The sequence below is a fragment of the Mugil cephalus genome, chromosome 9 (assembly GCF_022458985.1).
Source record: "Mugil cephalus isolate CIBA_MC_2020 chromosome 9, CIBA_Mcephalus_1.1, whole genome shotgun sequence".
NCBI classification, from domain to species: Eukaryota; Metazoa; Chordata; class Actinopteri; order Mugiliformes; family Mugilidae; genus Mugil; species Mugil cephalus.
The window spans coordinates 13,902,161-13,920,558 of NC_061778.1; the positions used below are offsets into that span (position 1 = coordinate 13,902,161).

The window sequence follows — 18,398 nt, forward strand, 5'->3', positions numbered from 1 at the left end:
ATGTCAGTTGCCTGATAATTACATATGTTTTACTACTTGTTTGTTTACTTTTTAAACAAATCTTCCTGTAGCTTTAATTTCCCCTTTCCTTGTAAATGTTTGTCCAGTACACAGTGCATTATTTTTGTTTGGTCATGTTATTTAATTTCTGTCTTGGGTCATTTTGTTACGTATTTCTGTCATTTTACATTTCTTGTGGAAATGGTACCCATTTTGTTGTTTTATATCTCCTTGTAGTGATTTCCATCTATTTGTGGTTGTTAGGTTCTTACTGTTGTCATCTTACATCATATTCTCATAATTGTTTTCCCTCTGATCTGTGTTTAATTTTTTTTTCTGAGTCGTTTCATATCACTTTGTGGTGATTTCCATCTTTTATGAGCTATGTTTTTTTTCATTGAATTGTGCGTACTTGTTGTATTTTTACACCTCTTAAGGGTTTTTCCATCACTTTGTATTTGCTTTTTTTTTCTCTTCATGCAAATTTTGCATAGTTTGCATCTCTTTCACGCAGTTTTCACCTCGTTAAAGTTTTTGGTTTGTCTTTGCGGCTGTTGTTATTTGTGGTCATTTTACATATCTGGTGACTTTATGGTGATGTTCCACTTTTTTGTGGTGTGGTATGTTTCTCTTTGTGGATAGTTTGATGATTGTTTGACGTCTCTCATTCTTTTCTTCTTTTCTATGCCACTATGTTTTGAGGGCTTTGTTTGTCTTTGTGGTCGTTTGACACCTTATCATCTCTTTTTGGTGTTTGTCATTCTTCTTCAAAGTCAGTTTATATCTATTCATAGTGATTTACTTATTGGAGTTCTTTGGTCGTGTGTGTTAGGTGATTTTTTTTAGTCATTTTCTGGGCTGCTCTGGTTCTCCTTGTGGCTAATTTATATATTTTGTGGTCGTTTGACGTCTCGTACGAATTGTCATTTCTTTTCTGTTTTCGTAGTTGTAGCTTCCCATAGTTTCTCCTTCTTCTTCTTCTTCTTCGTCTTCTTCGCGGTCTTGCTGTCGTCATGGAACTGAGCCAGAGGGTAGTGGGCGGTCCTATGGGGCGGTCCCTCCCTACGCTCTCTCTGATTGGTCAGCGCGTTTCTTCCTCATCGGTGTCGGCGAATCCATTGCAAGCGGTCGGTACCTCTTTATGCTGAAGCTGCTGTTCGGTCCTTTCCGAAGCTGTCTTTATCAGTAAGTATCACAGAACAGCTCGTTAAATGTTTATATATATATGTGTTTTTTACAAAGACACAATTCTGGTGTCTCGGATTGAGTGTTTTCCTACGTCCTCCATTCAAATAACGGTCAGACAAATGTGAAGTGCAGCGGTAGCCAGGTAACAGTCGGTTAATTTTTTTTATCGTTAATATTGTTGCTGACGGTGTCTTGCAGCTGTGGCTTCAACCGAGCAATGAGTGTTTCATTTATCCGTGTTTCATCATGTTTACTTGCGGGTTTAATGGTGAGCCTCGTAAAGCTGTTCCCACTCATTGAGTCGGAGGGGTGACGCAATCCGGGTAGAGGATGTCCATCCACCGGTCACTCTTACGGTTTGTTTAGGCACTCTGATTTATGTAACCCATTTTCTTTGGCACACAATCCCGGGACCGGGACACGTGTTTGTTTGAGATGAGCTCCATCGATGCTGAAACGTTTAGGTATTTCAGTGAATGGATGCGTTTGCTGCTCCACTGGATAAAAGTCATCCAGGGCTCAGTTCATTTGTGAAACCAGGCAGCTGCTGGAATCAACCCCCAGACCTCAAGCTGAGCAAATACAGCACGGGATCCAGCTTATGAAAATTAGATTTGCCCTCAGATGACTTCCCAGTGTCCGCCACATCATGTGACCTTTCGTGTCTGGTATAAAAACCTGCCACCAGAGATGTGAATCCATTTAAATCATTGCCCTCAAGCTGTGTGTGCTTTTCTTTCCCCCAGCACTATGACAACTCTTTCGGAGACCAAGGAACTCTTCAGGAGAGCGGACGCCGTCTGCTTCGATGTGGACAGCACGGTCATCAAAGAGGAGGGCATCGATGAACTCGCCAAATTCTGTGGCGTTGGGGATGCAGTCACTGAGATGTATGTGGGCACGTATCCTGTGTGTATACGATGGAGAAAAGCTGCCGATTGTCGCAAGTGCTGAGCCACCGTGTGTTTTCCTTTCAGGACTCGCAAGGCAATGGGCGGCTCGATGACATTTAAGAAGGCCCTGACTGAGCGTCTTTCCATCATCCGATGTTCCAGAGAACAAGTAAACAAACTGATAACAGACCACCCGCCGCAGCTGACTCCAGGTGTCAGGTGAGTGTGTGAGGGGTTTGTTAAATCGAGTCATTCGGGAGACCTTGTATTGCTCTACATGCACAAACATTGGCAAGAAAATCCTGGGGCCTCATTTTTCTTGGAGCGTGAATAGCAGCTCTTGATGTGTGTAGTCAGGAAACTCATGCAAAATTACTTTGAAGTCAAATGTTGAAGGACAGCATTGTGATCATTTGTATGTACGTAAGTGGCAAGTTGATTTAGACCCCAAGCTTTCCAATAGAAAGTTGTTGTTCAGTGTTAGGTTCTGTACAGAAAGCAAATTTGCTTACATTCAAAGGAATAATTCCTGCCTTTGCTGACTTAAATGCAAGAAAGTCCAACGATTAGCGAGCAGTTTAATAAAGCATCACATTCTTCTCAAAAATAGACGGGTATTCCAAAAAACCCATGATGGCAGTCACAAGTTCATCAGCGTGATAGATGACATCACACATTATGGATTTATATCTACACACTAGGCCCAATTAAATCATTTTGATTGCGACTGTTAATTAAAGCCTGCTCCCTTCTAATGGTTTAATAATGTCCTGCGTGTCCCTGTCCAGGGAGCTTGTGGATCGCCTGCACCAGCGCAACATCAAGGTGTTCCTCATCTCCGGTGGCTTCCGCTGCATCGTTGAACACGTGGCAACTCAGCTGAACATTCCTCTGCATCACGTCTACGCCAACCGGCTCAAGTTCTACTTCAACGGTAAGAGCCAAAGAGTTTGCGTCTCTGCTCTCATGTGACCGGAAAGCTGTAAATGCGTCTGTCTTTAAAGTATGCACTGAACAACGCAGGATCAGATCTGTGAGCCGGTTCTGAAAATCACACCAGTCCCTTCAGTTTCTAATCTGAAACAAAGTTTTTAAATTTTATGCTGTTCACACGAGGAGTGACAAAAGTTATACAACGACCAAATGTTGCTAGATCCATTTGCAGGAAGTTGTCGCTGACAATGTTATATTATTTTATTTAAATATTGTGTGGCATCAGTTTTTTGTCTAACTTCCCACATTCCTAACTTGAAAATGACTCGTAGCCTGTTGCTTTTTCTCGCTAGTATTGAGCGCAGTAATAGTGTCTGAACTGTTTAAATAAACTCTAAATAAAATGATATCTTGTCCCAGGAGAGTACGCTGGTTTCGATGAAAGTCAGCCCACGGCTGAGAGTGGCGGAAAAGGAAAAGTCATCAACATGCTGAAGGAACAGTACGGCTTCAAGACCGTGGTGATGGTCGGAGATGGGGCCACTGACCTAGAGGCCTGTCCTCCAGCTGTAAGTGAAGATCTCACGTATTTTGCTTTAAAACAGAGTTTAATGTCTTCTTTTCGGCCTCGTTGTGAATGTGGCGTTCTCCCTTTTATCCTCAGAGCGCTTTCATTGGATTTGGTGGAAACGTGGTGAGGTCGCAGGTCAAGGAGAGGTGTTCATGGTACGTGACGAGCTTCGGGGAGCTACTGAAGGAACTGGAGAAGATTTAAAGACGCTAAAAGCACACCATTACTAATTTAACATTTTATATTTGCACCAAGGGTGTGTCACTGACAGTTTTATCCAGTGCACATTTTCCCTTAGATTCCCAATAGATTTTTTTTTTTTTTTATAATGAAATAATTGTTTTTACACTAAACACCAATTTTACCTTAATGGGGATGTTGCCCCACTGATTTTTATACTAGAAGATACTAAAAAGTAACCAAACACTGTCTGTGTGGAGGTTAATGTTTTAGTGTTTTTGCACTGTTTACATCAAAGCCTGTAGTTAAGCTAATACTCCAGCGTATTCTGGCATGTGCAATGAGCAACAGAAATGTTTTAAATCTGTGTTCTGTACTAAAATGTGTAACCAGACATGTCACCGAGTGCGATGACATCCTGTAAATAAAATCAGAATTAAAAAAGAGAAGAAGCTATCGAGGATGAACGACTTTAATCTGTGTCCTTGTCCTTTTTCCTCTACATTGATCCTGCTGAGCAAAAAAGACCAGATAAACATGCTTCTTTTAAACAATAAACCCTCTACTACAGTACGAAGCAGCGCAGCCGTCCGCTTTGATTTCTCTCTACCGTACAATGATCGTTATGCCCCGTTAAAACACACTGGATAAAAACCGTTTTTTAAAACCTGGCATGCTTGTTGTTACAAGAAAGAAAGTGGAAGCCATAGTTACAAACACAACACCATGAAACACTATCATGACAGGGAATCTAGATACATCCAGGAAAAGCAACTGAAAGAAGGACCAAAACAGTATCTGATTTATAATAACAAGACATCAAATATAAAATTATGACATCTGCATTTTACACCGTTATAGTAGATATTTGTGACAGTGTTTATGAATATACAGAGGTTTTTCCAGCTTCGGTCAGCGAGGGCATGACTTCAAAGAGCCACTCTCACCGCACTTAAAAAGTAAATCTGTATTCTCAATTTACATTAAATAAAAATCTCCCGCACTGAGCAGGGAGCTTCAGCAGTCTTTATTTTAATCTGTTCCCTCACTTACACGCCACACAGCTGCTTGTTATTTTTTTTTCAAGTAACTTTGGTTCTAAACTTAGAGGCGAGCTCTCTTCATGGACCAGTTTTAATGTGGCACGAGACGTCGGACATAACGACCATCAGGAGGTTTGAATTGGTCAAATTTACTCGCCCTGCCCCAGAACCCGAAAAAAAAAAAAAAAAAAAAAGAAAAAAGTTATGCGGTGACCGTAACTGCCTTTCATTAACTATTTTAATTTAAAAAGCAGGTATTGCTGCCTGCTCTGTCGGAGTGACACCTTGAGAAAATAAAGCGGAGAGGGGATGATGTTTGGCAGCACTGACGGGAGGTCGAACCCATTGTGATAGTTGATGCTCTGGATGGATGTGACATTCAGAAGGGTGCCACCTGATATCAGCCTCCAGCTCGCGTCTCTTTTTACTGCAGCGGGGAGGCCTTCGTTGGGATCATGATCCTAGAATCCATGTGTTGAATCAGAGGAACTGGGGAAGAAAAAAAAATGAAAACAGGGAAGTTTTAGAGCTGATTCAGCCTCTGCTCATAGTTTAAAGTCCTTTTCATATTGATCCACCTCTAAAAGTGTCCTAAGTGTTCTCTTACTTATTATTGTCTCTTACTTATTCTGATTGTTCTGAACACTGTTACACTTTGGGTTGGAGCTGCTGTAACGGAAAGTAATTTCCCCCTGGGATCAATAAAGTAATTCTGATTCTGATCTGATTCTGATCCTGAAAAGCTCTATATGCTCTGTGTGTGTAGAGCATAGGTCTTCAACAGGGGGACCCCTAGAGGGTCCGCGGAGGTACTGCAGGAGGTCGCAAAATGCAGAATGATAATAATAATGTATATTTATAATATACACTAGGTTTAATATTGAACACATATAGTTGGTAGGGGGTCCCTACTTAATCTTTCCTTCCTTGGTCTGAAACCGTTTGTACAAAACGATTTACTCGTCTCACCTGTGTAATACACCACCTCGTCCCATCCGTCCTGCTGCCAGGCGCCGTCCCTCGTTTCTTGTCTGGACTGAAGATCTTTGTAAGCTGAAATCAATCATATCGCGTCATAAAAGTGTTCGCTTTGTCCAAACTACAGTCCAACATCCAAACAGTTTACAGTGACAAAGAAAAGAGGGAAACAAAACTAATCCATCAAATTGAGAAACATGTCTCTCAGTTGATCATAGATCTTCTGATGACTTAATAGTAATTTCAGGCCTTGCCTGATGATCTAAGTGGTGACATTGAGTGTAATTCAGCATGAAGCTGGTGTGTAACCATACCCCAGAGGTGATGGACCATGTAGAGGTTACCGATCTGTGAGAAAAACCCTCCCACAGCTTCACTGTTGTGCTGGCGGTATCTAATGGCTCTGGCCCTGCCGACAAAAACAATTTCGATCACAACACAGGCCAAAAACAACAAGCGTGGCGTATCGAGACCGGGCCAGTACACACCAGATACTTGACCGGCGTTCAAAAAAACATTTCAACATCATCAGGGAATTTACTCTGGACTCTATTTAATTCACACCACTGGGTTTAGTGCGTGAGCACGACCACGACCAACTCTCTTTGCAGCACCGGTCCAACCATAAGACGTGACGCCATGACTAAGCGCACGAAAATGTACGAATCTGAACGCCGGCCAAGTCTGCGTGAAATGAGCGAACTGGTTTCAGATCCATCATGTTTTCACCCCAAAGAAAACAAGACACAGGTTTTCACAACATAATCACCGCCTGGATACGAAACTGCGAAGCTGTTCAAATTACTGAGACTTGCAACGGGAGCTCAAGCTTTCATCTTCACAAATTATAATGAAATTGCTTTAAACAGCTTCGTTGGCATTGTTTGCCGAACTGTAGCTTTCGTGCTCATTTTAACCAGATTTCTAGTGATTGGTTGTCATAAAAGCAAACACGGGAGAAAATGAACTTGTATTAGTGTGGGCTTTGTATCAAATGCGACCCCCCACCTCCCCTCTCGCTATGATGACAAAATCACACAAAGCCTGTGAAGAAAAAACACTGCATGCGATTTACACTGATGAGCCATAAATCAGTGGGTGGGGATGTATAAGGGAACAATTTGTCCTCAAAGCTGGTGAGTTGGAAGCAGGAAATATGTGGAAGGATTTGAGCGATTCTGACGAAGGGCCGAGTCGTGGTGATGGCCAGAAAATCTGCACCACCGCAGCTCTTGTTGGATGTTCCCGGTCTGTAGCGGTCAATATCTGTCAAAGGTGGAGGAAAAGTGGTAAACTGACGAAGGGTTCAAGGGCATCTAAAGCTCACTAACGCATGTGGGGAGTGAAGGCTCGGCCGTGTCTTCTGGTCCAGCAGATTGTAGCTGCTGTAGCTCCAATAGCTGATGGTTCTGGCTGAAAAGTGCTGGAACAGACGGGGCATCAGAGTTGATTTTGCAGATCAGTCGAGACGCCGAAACCTGTCAACTGCCTGAGGATCCTAAAATAACTATACGTAGCTGATTATGGAAATACATGCCAACATTGCCGTTGTTATTGGGGGTTTTCTTGGTATGGAATAATATTCAGGCGGTGGTTCGTGTCTAAGTGGAGAACTTGACATTGTAATGAGGTCACCATGAGTGGTTTTAATGTTGTGGCTGATCAGCGAGCATCTAAAATTGTGCACATAATGATTTAACGGTGTAATTTTACAGCACGGACGCAGGACCCGATACATGCTGGGATTGTGGACAGCTGAATAACGGGCTCAGGCCACACAAAAGAAGTGTGTGTGGAAATCTGAGACATGTGCAGAAAGCTCACATCCGCACTTTAATCCATCGCAATCTCGACCGTGTTGCTGATGAGCGCTGATCTCTTGGCTCCGTCGGCTCAAATTCCTCAACTACTATGTGGACACATTAGTAGCGCACACGTTATTCCACCTGATTGTGAATCTTGGCTCGGGGGGAATGACAGTGCAGCTTCAAAATAGGGGGCTCCCTGTGGAATAACTCCTATTAATGACGAGGGAGGTTTTATACAGTGCAACTGTTCTGTAACTACAGCTCAGTGAATCAAATGAATTCAGGCTGACTTACCAGTAATTACCCCACTCGATCATGGTTCCTGGCTGCGGGGAAAGAAAAACACAATATTCTTCATTACAGTAAAACACATACAAGCGAGCCTCTTTCCAGAAAAAACATATTAACACAAATACATGGCAAAGATTTAGCGCAGGCATTCTGTCATTGGAAAGATAAGCTAGAATAACAACTACACCCGTTGGCTTCCTCAATCATTCTCCAGAGCTTAAGACAACAAACGCCCTGCTGTTTCTAAGAAATCACCTCAGCCTGTGATGAGGGATAATAGCTCGCATTCATCACACGTCAGTGAGAGCGCCGATTAAGAGATGGTTCGGTCTTTCAGATTAGAAAGAGCGACTTAATCTGCCGAAGATGATGGCTGAGTTCCAGTACTGAGCAGGAGCGCACAATTTCAGATTCCTGGGGGGTAAAATGCCAGATCGGTACAATACGATACGGTAAGATACGATACGGTACGATACGGTACGACACGATAAGATACGACACGATAAGAAATGAAACACTTTTTACAGCGGCTCAACTTTCCAGGAAAACAACAGTTGGAAAATAACAGATTACAAACCACATACACCACAGGGAAAATCACAAAGAAAAGACTTTTAATTGATAACACACTTTTTTGCACTGGGGGAAAAAAAAAATCACAGACAGAAAAATGGTTTGAAGTCTTGGCAATATCGATAAGTGAAAGATGCAGATGTATTACCGTGACATGCACTCCTTTAGCCAGTTCATTAGGTACAATGAATGCACTCTAATATGAAAGTCCTGAACTAAACCTTATCTTCGTGAAGGTTATGTTTAAAATAACAGAGAGAGCTGAAGATTGAACTGTGTTTTCAGTCGAGGCTGTGGCTTGTACCAACACATGTTCCTATTATTTAGACAACCGAGTTTTAGTTTCAATGGACTTCAGTTACCATCCTTCATGAGTTGATACATGACTGGTATATTACAATGAATTAGGTACTCGTGTTCCTAATGAAGTGGACACATTGTGTTAAGCGGGCGATTGTAGCCACGTTCCGGAGAGCTGCTGCAACAAACATTTACTTCCTTCTTCTTATGTGTGAAGCCGTCTGCTGCTGAAGGAGCTGCTAAGGGCCTCTCAGTCTCATGCACCAGATTAGAGCTGTTGAGCCGACAGCGCATCCAGTATAAAACGCAGCACTAATGGTTCTCTGACCAGGATCTTTGCTCGTGTATAACACCAGTTTTGTGAGAGTAATTTAGAAGTCACAGAAGGAATGCATGTGACTGAGGGGATCATCAGTTTAAACTGAAAAATGTGAGCTATGAGCTAAGTGAAAGAGCAACGGTTTCCCTTTCTACTGAACTTGTTGTAGAGTTTAGCCCTCAATGAGCAGCCTGTGTGGGCTTATGCAAAACAGCCAAAATAAATAAATAATAGATTTTCCATCTTGTGGTTCTACATGTATGTAAAAATAAAGAGCAGTAAACTCAGCACAAGCTGTTGATGCACTCATGTACAGCTTTTAATTTTAACAAATGTAATAAAAATGTAAAGTCGAGCATTAGAATGGGACATATTTAAACTAGAAGCACCTACACTATTTTACGGCTACAAAGTGAGTCACATAAGTCCCTCATGTGATCCTGTATAAAACCTATTCAGATGCAAGACTGTAGGAAAAACCATGCACTGGTGTCGGGTGCTGGAGAAACAGCGCTAATGACGCAACAGGCTACGGCTCTGCTACTCACCCTGAGCTGGTAGGACCTGAGCTCGTAGATGTTGGGACCCTCTCGGGGCACAGGCTCGTTCCAGAAGCTGAACTCCAGTAGGAGCTGATTCCTGCGAGACAACAGCATCTTACCCCGCTCCTTCCTGTAGGCCGTGAACTCCTGACAACCAGCGGACGGACATGAGCAATCGTGAGCTTTACTTCAGTTACAAGAAAAATGATACGTCGGTGCTAGCCTCTTAACGAAGGACACCGAAAATGACGTGAAAGAATCTTCACCTTGTTCTGCCTGAGCTTGTTCATGACCTCTGTCAGAGCCGGGTATCCACCTCTATAACGCCACATATGAACTGAGGAGACAAGATAAAATAACTACAACGTCACATCAACTACTTGCAGAATCCAACAACAAAATAGAAAATCTAGAAAACACTGATTTGTTTAAAAAGCCCAAAGCAAGTCGTTTGGTTTGCCACACCATGAACTAGATACGTATGGCCAATTCATTTCCTAATTCTAACACCTGGATATTGACCGTATACTTTCCTGAGTGTGCGGGTGACAGACCTACACACTCAGGACAAATGTCTGTGTGTGTGTTGATATTAATAATCCTACCAGCCTGGTCTTGTTCTCCATACCAGGTATTCCATGTTCCCACCAGCTCACAGGAGTAGTTCGTATCAGCGTGGATGGAGGGCAACACTTCCTCACTGTCACGAAGTAGAAACCAAACACAATTTATCCACAGATCTAAATCTTAATAAATAAATCCAAATAATAATCACAAGTTGTCTGAGGCACGTGTCTTCTGTCTTATGTTGCCACGTCCCAAATTAGTCCCTAACTACGAGTACATGGCCTCCAGTCATTTTAGGTATGAGCGAAGCCCTAAAGTCATGCCAGGCCATCAATCACCACACAGGAATAGACTGCTTTGAAATATTTTTACAGTGCACACTCAGTTATTCTGCGTTACAACTTCAAAACATGACACACTGTTTTACACTCACCAAAGTTTGTTGTAGGCATCCAGGCACTCTGGCTTGACATTGTGGACTGAAAAGCAAAGGTTTGAGTCACATTACTATTGTTATTATTATTATTACTACAGAAGGCATCGTAAATCCTGCAGTGCATTGAACTTACACTGAATTTTGTAGAGGTTGCTTTCTTCATTTTTGGTCAGAAGATTGGAGTGTGCGTCTTTTCTGGGGTCAACCTTCCTCACAAAGAGTGACTTGAACCAGCTGTCCTCACGGTTTCTGCTGCTGGACACTGCAAAGCCCCTGCAAACCCACACAGAGAAGTCACGAAGAACCACCACGGTTTCCCAATCCACTTCATTAACACCAGGTTAGATGAACACAAACAAAAATATCACGCAATTATCTTAATAATTAGGATAATGCTTCACTTCAGGGTAGGGGGCTGCTGAAATATTTAAAAGTAAAGACAGTTTTAAATGCATCCTTCGGTGCTTTACACATATCACCCGTAAAAGATGCATGCATTTTGTAAAAACGTGAGCAGACTGGTCAGATTTGCAGTAAATCTGCAGCAAGAATCAAATTGACCTTGAACGTTTTAGACGCCCACAAACAAAAGATGACAGAAACTTGCATTCTTTCACTTTCACAAACAAACGCACGCAGCTTTAATCGTAATTTTGCCACAACAAAACAAATATGGTGCAGCCTGCGAGTTAAGTTTAAGCTGAAGGCCACAGAGGACTGGCTAGCAGTCACCGGGCTAGCTTGGAGAGGCTCACTGTGGCCACGGAGGCGAGAAAACAACACGCACGACAACCGAGGTGAGACGCCACAGAGAAGACAAAAGGACATGCACACTGATGGGAGCCCCACCTGCCCCAAACCAGGAGCTGTCCGGCTGAGTGGGCCCCGCTTTTAGCCCGACCCAAGCTACCGCGGACTCTCTGAAGGACTGCCGACGCCATCTTCAACTCTGCTAATGCTCTTCCACCGAGCGGATGGAGGCTGTTTACCGGGTCTGACCACTAGATGGCGGCGGAGGGGCGCGTCCACAAACCAGCCCCTGTTTCGAATAGACGAATAAGAACATACAGAAAACAGTAGTGTGTTTGTGTGTGCAGGGAGGCTGAGATGTTTTCTGGAATCAGACAGTGTGTTTAACAGTGAAATGAAAATGTGGAATAAAGCAGAAGGAGTGACTAAAACTGAACAGTTAAAGATACATCTACAGAAATAAACAAAGCAATAAAGAAAGAGGGCAAGGCCACAAACAGGCAGCAGCCATTTCTTCTTCATGGTGAGTATGTTCACATGCACATTAGTCTAAAACTGTTTTTATGTTATTTGGGATGTGACATTTACAGGGAATACCTTTTGCACTAGTGTCTTTACATCTAGTATCCCGGTTTTCTCTTGGTTTTGATGATGTTCCTGAAATGAAGTTTACAGGCACCACGCAAAACCAGTTTGTTCCTGTATATATGAGCTGAGATGTGAGCATAACAACACTCTGTGGTTGTGTCTTTGATTCCCAGGGAACAGGGAACAAAGAAACATGGATATTGTGTTTTTATGCAAGCAGTGATTGGGTAATCAGGTTTTGGGATAGTTATTGCGCAGCATCTAACCAGGATACCATGGAGACAAGCTAACTAAACAGAAATCAGCCACTATTGGTGACTAAGTCAACTAAAAGGTTTTCGCTACGACAGTATCCAAAGAGAATGAAAAAAAGTCATTTTATGAACTAAGTTTTGTTTCTTTTTATTCTTGACTTTTTGATGAGCCATTTCATCACCTATAAATATTTTTTTCCAATGTAAAGACTGCAATAGTACTGGTGCTTTTGACCTTTCTATGGTAGACTTTAAATCCTCACGGTAGGTTAAACAAAGGTGCAATGAATAATAATAATAATTTAAAAACACTCTGTTGTTTTATTGTAGCAGTTCATAAAAGGAGCATACTCTCTGAGCCAAGCAGTTAAAACACCAGACTCTGAGACTTTATCATGGTTATTAATTAGGTCCGTATAGTCGTTTCCCTGCTTTTACCCAACATGTTTGAAATGATCCTTCGCTGTTGCCTCTGCATGTGGGATCATAACCAACAAATTATCCTCAGCTGACAATCTGGCAGATCTGGGGTCCCTGGAGGTTATGATTAATGTGAATCCCTCCCTTCTGTCAGTCCTAATACAGATAGAATGTGTTTTAATATAACTTTTCTATCTTTGTGAAATTTGTCATGAATATCTCCGCCGTATGAAAAATGAACATTTCAGATGATGGGTGCATATAAATGCTGTTAAATCTGTGATATAAGCACATGAATTAGTGCAAACATCTGGGCTTCCCACTGCCGTGGAAAACGCTTCAAAGTGAAAACAATAAGAACATTTATGTAATTTCATGTATGTGCAACATGCTTTGAGGCACCACGGCTCAGTGCAGCCACAATACTCAGGTCGAACAGGCGAGGGCGCTAGTATTCAATTCATAAAGAAGCGGCGGCCGTTTCACTGCACTGCAGTGAAGTTAAAACAACAATATCCACACCTTCAAACTGTGGGCCTGACATGACACAAACTTGCCTATAACTCTACAGTGATGATCTTTGCAGCCAACAGGAAACGATAAAATGTCTAGAGTGTTAAAACAGGAGCCTGAAACTGCATCTCAATTTATTCATGAGTCTAGAGAGTGAAAATAACTGGCAAGTAGGTCAGGCAAAAATCAAAAACATCACACAAGACAATATGAGGGAAATACGGCCCCTTTATTCTTAAATACAGAATAGATAAAGGAGGTGGTGATGTTTTTGTTGTGTGCGAGGCCTTCAGGGCCCTTCATGTCACAATTGCAGGATCCAGTTGAGTGATGGAGAAGCTGATGGGGTTGCAACCATGGTGGAATTCAGTTCATTTGAGATTGATTTATTATTTGACAGAGTGACTCTGAAGCTAACAGGGACCACATTGCTGAAGTCTACTTGGCTTTAGGAGAGCGACTACTTACCACCAGTGGAATTCAGAAACTATGGAGGGATTTGTTTTAAGTTCAAAGACATGAATCATGAGGGGGAGTTTTCTCCGTGAAGCATTTTTGAATAACAAAAGACAAAATGTGGATATGTCTGGGAATTCAAAGAACGAACGTGTCCAGTTAAATTTTACTCTTTCTGTCAGGAAATTTATCAATGTGGTAGATTTTGGTTTGGAAACCGTTACAGTGCGTGCTTTCACTAGTTTCACCAGAATCCAGCGCTTTGATGTGTTATCTGATCTCGTATGATATTAAAATACCCCGTCACAAACAACCGTGTAAATGTTCAGTAGTGCTTGAAATCAGCACAATGCAGTTCTTTTAATGTCAGTGTCAGTCCGAATTAACTGATCTGTGTCTTTAATGAACCCGGTTGAAGGGCACGTTTTATTAATGGAAGAAGTGAGATCAGCTTTTGAACAAAGAACTCCAGTTTCACTGCTCCAGCGCTACACGAACTGTACCTCATTACCAGTATAGTGAAAGGTACGTTGTAGGGTCTTATCGTAACATGGCATGAACGTTTACTTTGTGCCTATTTTATATTACAGTTTGATTCCTTGCAGGAGCTTGACTAGCTCATTTTTTTTTAAGTGAACACCCAATCAGCTGATTTGAACTGCAGTGCTTGTTTTGCTGTGCTGCCTTAAAAGCAGAGCTTGAAAGTCACATTTTGAACTTTTATTCAACCAAAACAAACTCAACACGGGGTACATTTCAGAGTTCATAGCACATATTTTTCATCCTTATAAGGAAGCAGATTAAGAGGGCCGGTGTGAACATTTGCATGTTATAAAGGTTTATTCTGATTCCCTATGTAGCGTCCTTTTAAACAGTCCCCGATCAGAGTGATTTCATCAGGGGTGAAGAAATATTTTCCATTCAACATTAGCAAATGTTACTGCACACCACGTGTTTTGTTGGTAGATTTGTGCTCCATGGTCATGATTGCACCTTTGTCACAGCTGACGTTTTTACTTGTCATAGCAGGAATAGCAGAGGAGAAGCGAATAAGTTTGTTACAGCCGTGACAGTAAGCCAACATGCACAACAGCTGTGTCTTCTCTAAATGGGATACAGCCACCCTCATTACACCTGTGCTTTTCCGGCAATTACAACATGACTGCTGTGAAAATTAAGATAAATGGGGTTTTGCACTATGCCTAGAAGTTAGGAATTCAAATTACTCTTAATGCTCAAATTAAACAACACGTTAGACTTCGTAAACTGGAGCTTTTATAATGAGTGTTACTTCACTTCTATTTATCCTTTGTTATTTCCTATGTTTAAGGAAACATGTGTTTCTTGTCTGTATGACATGTGCCTTTTGCGCAGCACTTTGTAAAGTCAGCCCTTGAATTGCTGCCTACTCTGTGATCCTTTTTGATCATTTCATTGGCCACCAGCCATGCCGGTCCTAGTTTGGTGCTTTCCTGTAAAGTCACTTACAATATATTCAGATTTGGTCTTGGATGCAATGAATTTCTGTAAACCTCTGGTTTAAGAATAACAGCTGCAATAACAGCTGATATGAATCCTCTTCTAATGCACCCGAAAACAATGGACGCTATTCATCAAGGCGTTTAGACGACTTTAAAAAAAAAATCCCTTGAACCCACATGGGTTAATATTTCACCCCAGCCTCTCATATACAGGATATTCAGCGTGAATCTTCAGAAAATTGAATATCTCGAAGCCAAATTATCTAACTGGCTGTCTCAGTTTCCCTCTCCCTCCTCATATTGTCTTTGGCTTCATTACAGGCATGCTTCTTAGTTAAAGCTTTCCAAGAAAGGATGTTGGACATGTGAGAAAATACTTCAGACATTTTCTTTATAGCCCTCGCTCCTTATCATGTCTGGGCTGTGCAGTGAATAAATGCCGCTCTGCTGCACACAGTGGCACTAAAACATTGATAGTGTCTGTCCTAAGTGGATTTATATCCAGAAATAAGTCTGTCTGTGTTTGCATTCAAATTATGTAATGTAGATAAGAAAATGACCGCTGCCTTAACTGTTGGAGTGGTTCATGATAGCTGGCAAACCACAGTGGCACAGCTTAACACGCGAAGCTTCGCTCTTACAGAGCTGTATTGTGCATGGAGTCAAACGCTGACCCATGATCAGCGTCTCGAGGTCCTCATCACCACACCAGATGTTTTTTTTTCTAAATAAACCTAGCAGGGAACTTCATCTAAACCTTTAATTTGCACAGGAGAAGTAAATATCATTGACCATCTTGTGACAATTCAATGTTGCGAAACTTTTGGACCTGGGATTCATGTGGATGTTACTTGGACATGTACCACCCACCTGGACCAGACCAGACCCCCCCACCCCATAGCAAGCCATCCCCAGCAGGACGCAGCCTGACACAGGGACACACACAATGTATGTAACATATACAACATAATGTAAATCAATAATAGTGATGGTAGCTTTCAGATCACATGTTGCAGAGTTACAGTACAACATCCACAGACCTGACTAGCTGCTTCTACTGATGGTCGGATGCTTTCTGAGAAGTCCCTTTGAAAGGTCGGAGCAGCGCCAGCGTCTGGAAGCTGCAGAAAATACATCCAACCAGTGTGTAAAGGTTTGGGAAATTACCTTTTGTTTTGTATGTAACAAAAGTCACAATTATGGCTATCAAATAGAGAGCAGTGTGATGTTCAAACACTCAAGAAAAGGTACAATTATTATAAAACAGTTGCTGCACAGCTGGACATCCACTACAAATGAACAGCTGCACTGTGGTCTAAAGAAATACGGAACTGTAAACTGTTTCAAATAAATACAAAATAAAGCATTTCAGGATGTGTTCAATATTGAATTTTGCTCTTAGTTAGGATGCAAGTTGCCTTTTGTGTTTCATCAGCCGGTCTGACATACAGTATTAACCATCGTTATAGTTAAGTCCAGTCATATTTAATTTTATTTCATTAACCACAACTTGAGTAGCGTGCAATACTATGTTCTCAGACATTAGATTCAACTGAGAAAAAGCTTCAAAAACCTTTATTCCAGGACCAAGATAGATCCATATGTATAGCATAGAGTGACTCCATAATATTACAACGCAGCCATCAGATGACAGCATTTCAGACTCATTGTAATCATATGTTTGTAAAGCAGAACCAGAAGGGCGATGTCAAGCCAAAGTAACAGAACCTGAACCACATGACCTCTTTTCAACAATGGCAATTAATGCAGAAAGGTGGAAGAGACGGCTCAGTGCAGTCTTTAAGTTGTTAAGGGGATCTTATCTGGTTGAAGAAACGGAGGCTTATTAGTTGTCTCTCTGATGACGTATCTTTTCATAAGTGCATCGTCTTCCAAGTGTTTTGTACTGTCCGCCTTTGTACTGTCTCCTGTCTTTTGTACCGTTGCCACTGTCTGTCTGCGCTGTCTGCACTGTAGAGTCTGCATAAGCTTGCACGGGCGTACTTTATGCTCAGTCCCTCAAATTGCACTTAGTCTTACGTCATTATGTAGCTCCGTGGTCTTGGAGGAAGGTCCTCTTTAGCTGTCTCTGATATTTGTGTCTACCTTCAACTGTTCCCTGAATGATGGTATTGGTAAAGGTGTCATTCCTTGTAACATGCTAGGCTAGGAGTTGTTATTGCAGACCCCTAAGATCCATGACCTTGTCCTTAGGCTCTTGGTGTCAAACACCTAGATTCTTCTTTCATGATCTGTAGAGGCAAAGACAATCAAGTACATTTTCCTCTTCTGTGTCATCCCTGTTTGTGATTTCTTGAAGACATTTCCCCACTCATGCGAGTAGCGCCTAGGCTACTTAGCCATTCATAGGGTAAGCAGCCTAGGTACACAGTCCCCCCTCCTTAACGACAGGCAAGTTCCCAGCCATTATGGAAAAGCAAGTTTCTGAAGGGTTTTACCCACAGAGTTTTCCTATTTTAACCTCAACTTCCCACCAGTTTCTCAGAACTTAAGAAGCTACTCGGATGAGTGGCAAAACATCTTCCAGAAACATGACCTGGATGACTGAGAACCTTCACAGACATGTCCCAGTTTGCGTTCTTGAATTTGAGAAACGTATATGTGTTCACTTACATGGATTCCCACTCATTATGAAATGTGGTGCAGCATTGTTGCTGAAAGATGCACTACCAGTCAAAAGACACGCCTTCTCATTCATCTCAATGAGAAGGTGTGCCCAAACGTTTGACTGGTAGTGTATATGATGTTATTTAAGCAACCCAATGACAGAGGGAAAGAGTGATTATTTAGGAAGGCAGAGTAGGTGACATAATTATAAACTCTGACACTAAATGCACAACGTGTTGAAAGTTGTTACTTTATACAAAAGAAGTGCAGAGTGAGATCAACTGTTGGAGTTGTTGAAAGCCTTCTCTGTCCTAAATTATCGTTTCCAGCCCAGTGTCCAAAGCTAAGTTGTCAACCCGCGCTGGACGTTATGTCACTACCATTACGAACAGGATAAGTTTGCGGTTTAACTTTGTATTTGACAGTTTCATAGTCTAGACTTGAGCCCAGTCCCTGGATTGTGTGATATGTTTTAACTTAAATTATCCCTCTATCAAGATTTGAGAAAGGACAGAAAGCGGTCCTGGGAAATAAAGGAATCCTGCGTACTTGCTGTGGTATTTCATGACGTCGGATTCTGTCTTTTCTTTCTGTCTGAGCTGCTACAGCCTTGCACCCTTTCTCTATACAGTAACAGACATAACTGAGGGGTGCAAATGAAAAATTAAGGACTCAATGCCAAAAAT

General features: G+C 41.9%; 2 protein-coding genes and 1 long non-coding RNA gene across 4 annotated transcripts in view; 2 read left to right on the plus strand and 1 right to left on the minus strand.

The window, feature by feature from the left end:
• The first annotated feature begins 1,017 nt into the window (after positions 1–1,017).
• On the plus strand, positions 1,018–4,241 carry psph (phosphoserine phosphatase). Of its 2 annotated transcripts, none has more exons than XM_047593979.1 (6): positions 1,018–1,185; positions 1,935–2,078; positions 2,166–2,300; positions 2,870–3,015; positions 3,435–3,583; positions 3,679–4,241. In XM_047593979.1, exons 1-6 carry the CDS (start codon positions 1,142–1,144, stop codon positions 3,787–3,789), a joined length of 729 nt encoding a protein of 242 aa, XP_047449935.1. In that variant the 5' UTR covers positions 1,018–1,141; the 3' UTR covers positions 3,790–4,241. The 2 variants fall into 2 exon arrangements, with proteins under 2 accessions (XP_047449935.1, XP_047449936.1); XM_047593980.1 differs by having other exon boundaries at positions 1,184–1,330.
• On the minus strand, positions 4,220–11,632 carry nipsnap2 (nipsnap homolog 2). The gene is made up of 10 exons (XM_047593978.1): positions 11,472–11,632; positions 10,756–10,895; positions 10,620–10,665; positions 10,225–10,319; positions 9,886–9,956; positions 9,626–9,766; positions 7,889–7,920; positions 6,101–6,195; positions 5,778–5,861; positions 4,220–5,297 (listed from the first exon to the last, which is right to left on the minus strand). The coding sequence occupies exons 1-10, from the start codon at positions 11,561–11,563 to the stop codon at positions 5,233–5,235; spliced, it is 861 nt and encodes a 286-aa protein (XP_047449934.1). The 5' UTR covers positions 11,564–11,632; the 3' UTR covers positions 4,220–5,232.
• Positions 11,633–11,721: 89 nt separating this feature from the next.
• LOC125013362 overlaps positions 11,722–18,398 on the plus strand; it is a 29,356-nt gene continuing 22,679 nt past the window's right edge. Inside the window, exon 1 of the long non-coding RNA XR_007113381.1 lies at positions 11,722–11,895. This is a non-coding gene — a long non-coding RNA (uncharacterized LOC125013362). The remainder of the gene's footprint in view (positions 11,896–18,398) is intronic.

Bases quoted from the DNA above. Each gene is read 5' to 3' on its own strand.
- psph (XM_047593979.1), top strand. From the start codon at position 1,142: ATGCTGAAGCTGCTGTTCGGTCCTTTCCGAAGCTGTCTTTATCA. The intron at 2,079-2,165 runs GTATGTGGGCAC...TTTTCCTTTCAG, and splicing joins GGGGATGCAGTCACTGAGAT to GACTCGCAAGGCAATGGGCG. The intron at 3,584-3,678 runs GTAAGTGAAGAT...TTTTATCCTCAG, and splicing joins TAGAGGCCTGTCCTCCAGCT to AGCGCTTTCATTGGATTTGG.
- nipsnap2 (XM_047593978.1), bottom strand. From the start codon at position 11,563: ATGGCGTCGGCAGTCCTTCAGAGAGTCCGCGGTAGCTTGGGTCGGGCT. The intron at 7,921-9,625 runs GTGAGTAGCAGA...CTTTCCCCGCAG, and splicing joins TCAGGTCCTACCAGCTCAGG to CCAGGAACCATGATCGAGTG. The intron at 6,196-7,888 runs GTAAGTCAGCCT...TTTTGTCGGCAG, and splicing joins ATCGAGTGGGGTAATTACTG to GGCCAGAGCCATTAGATACC.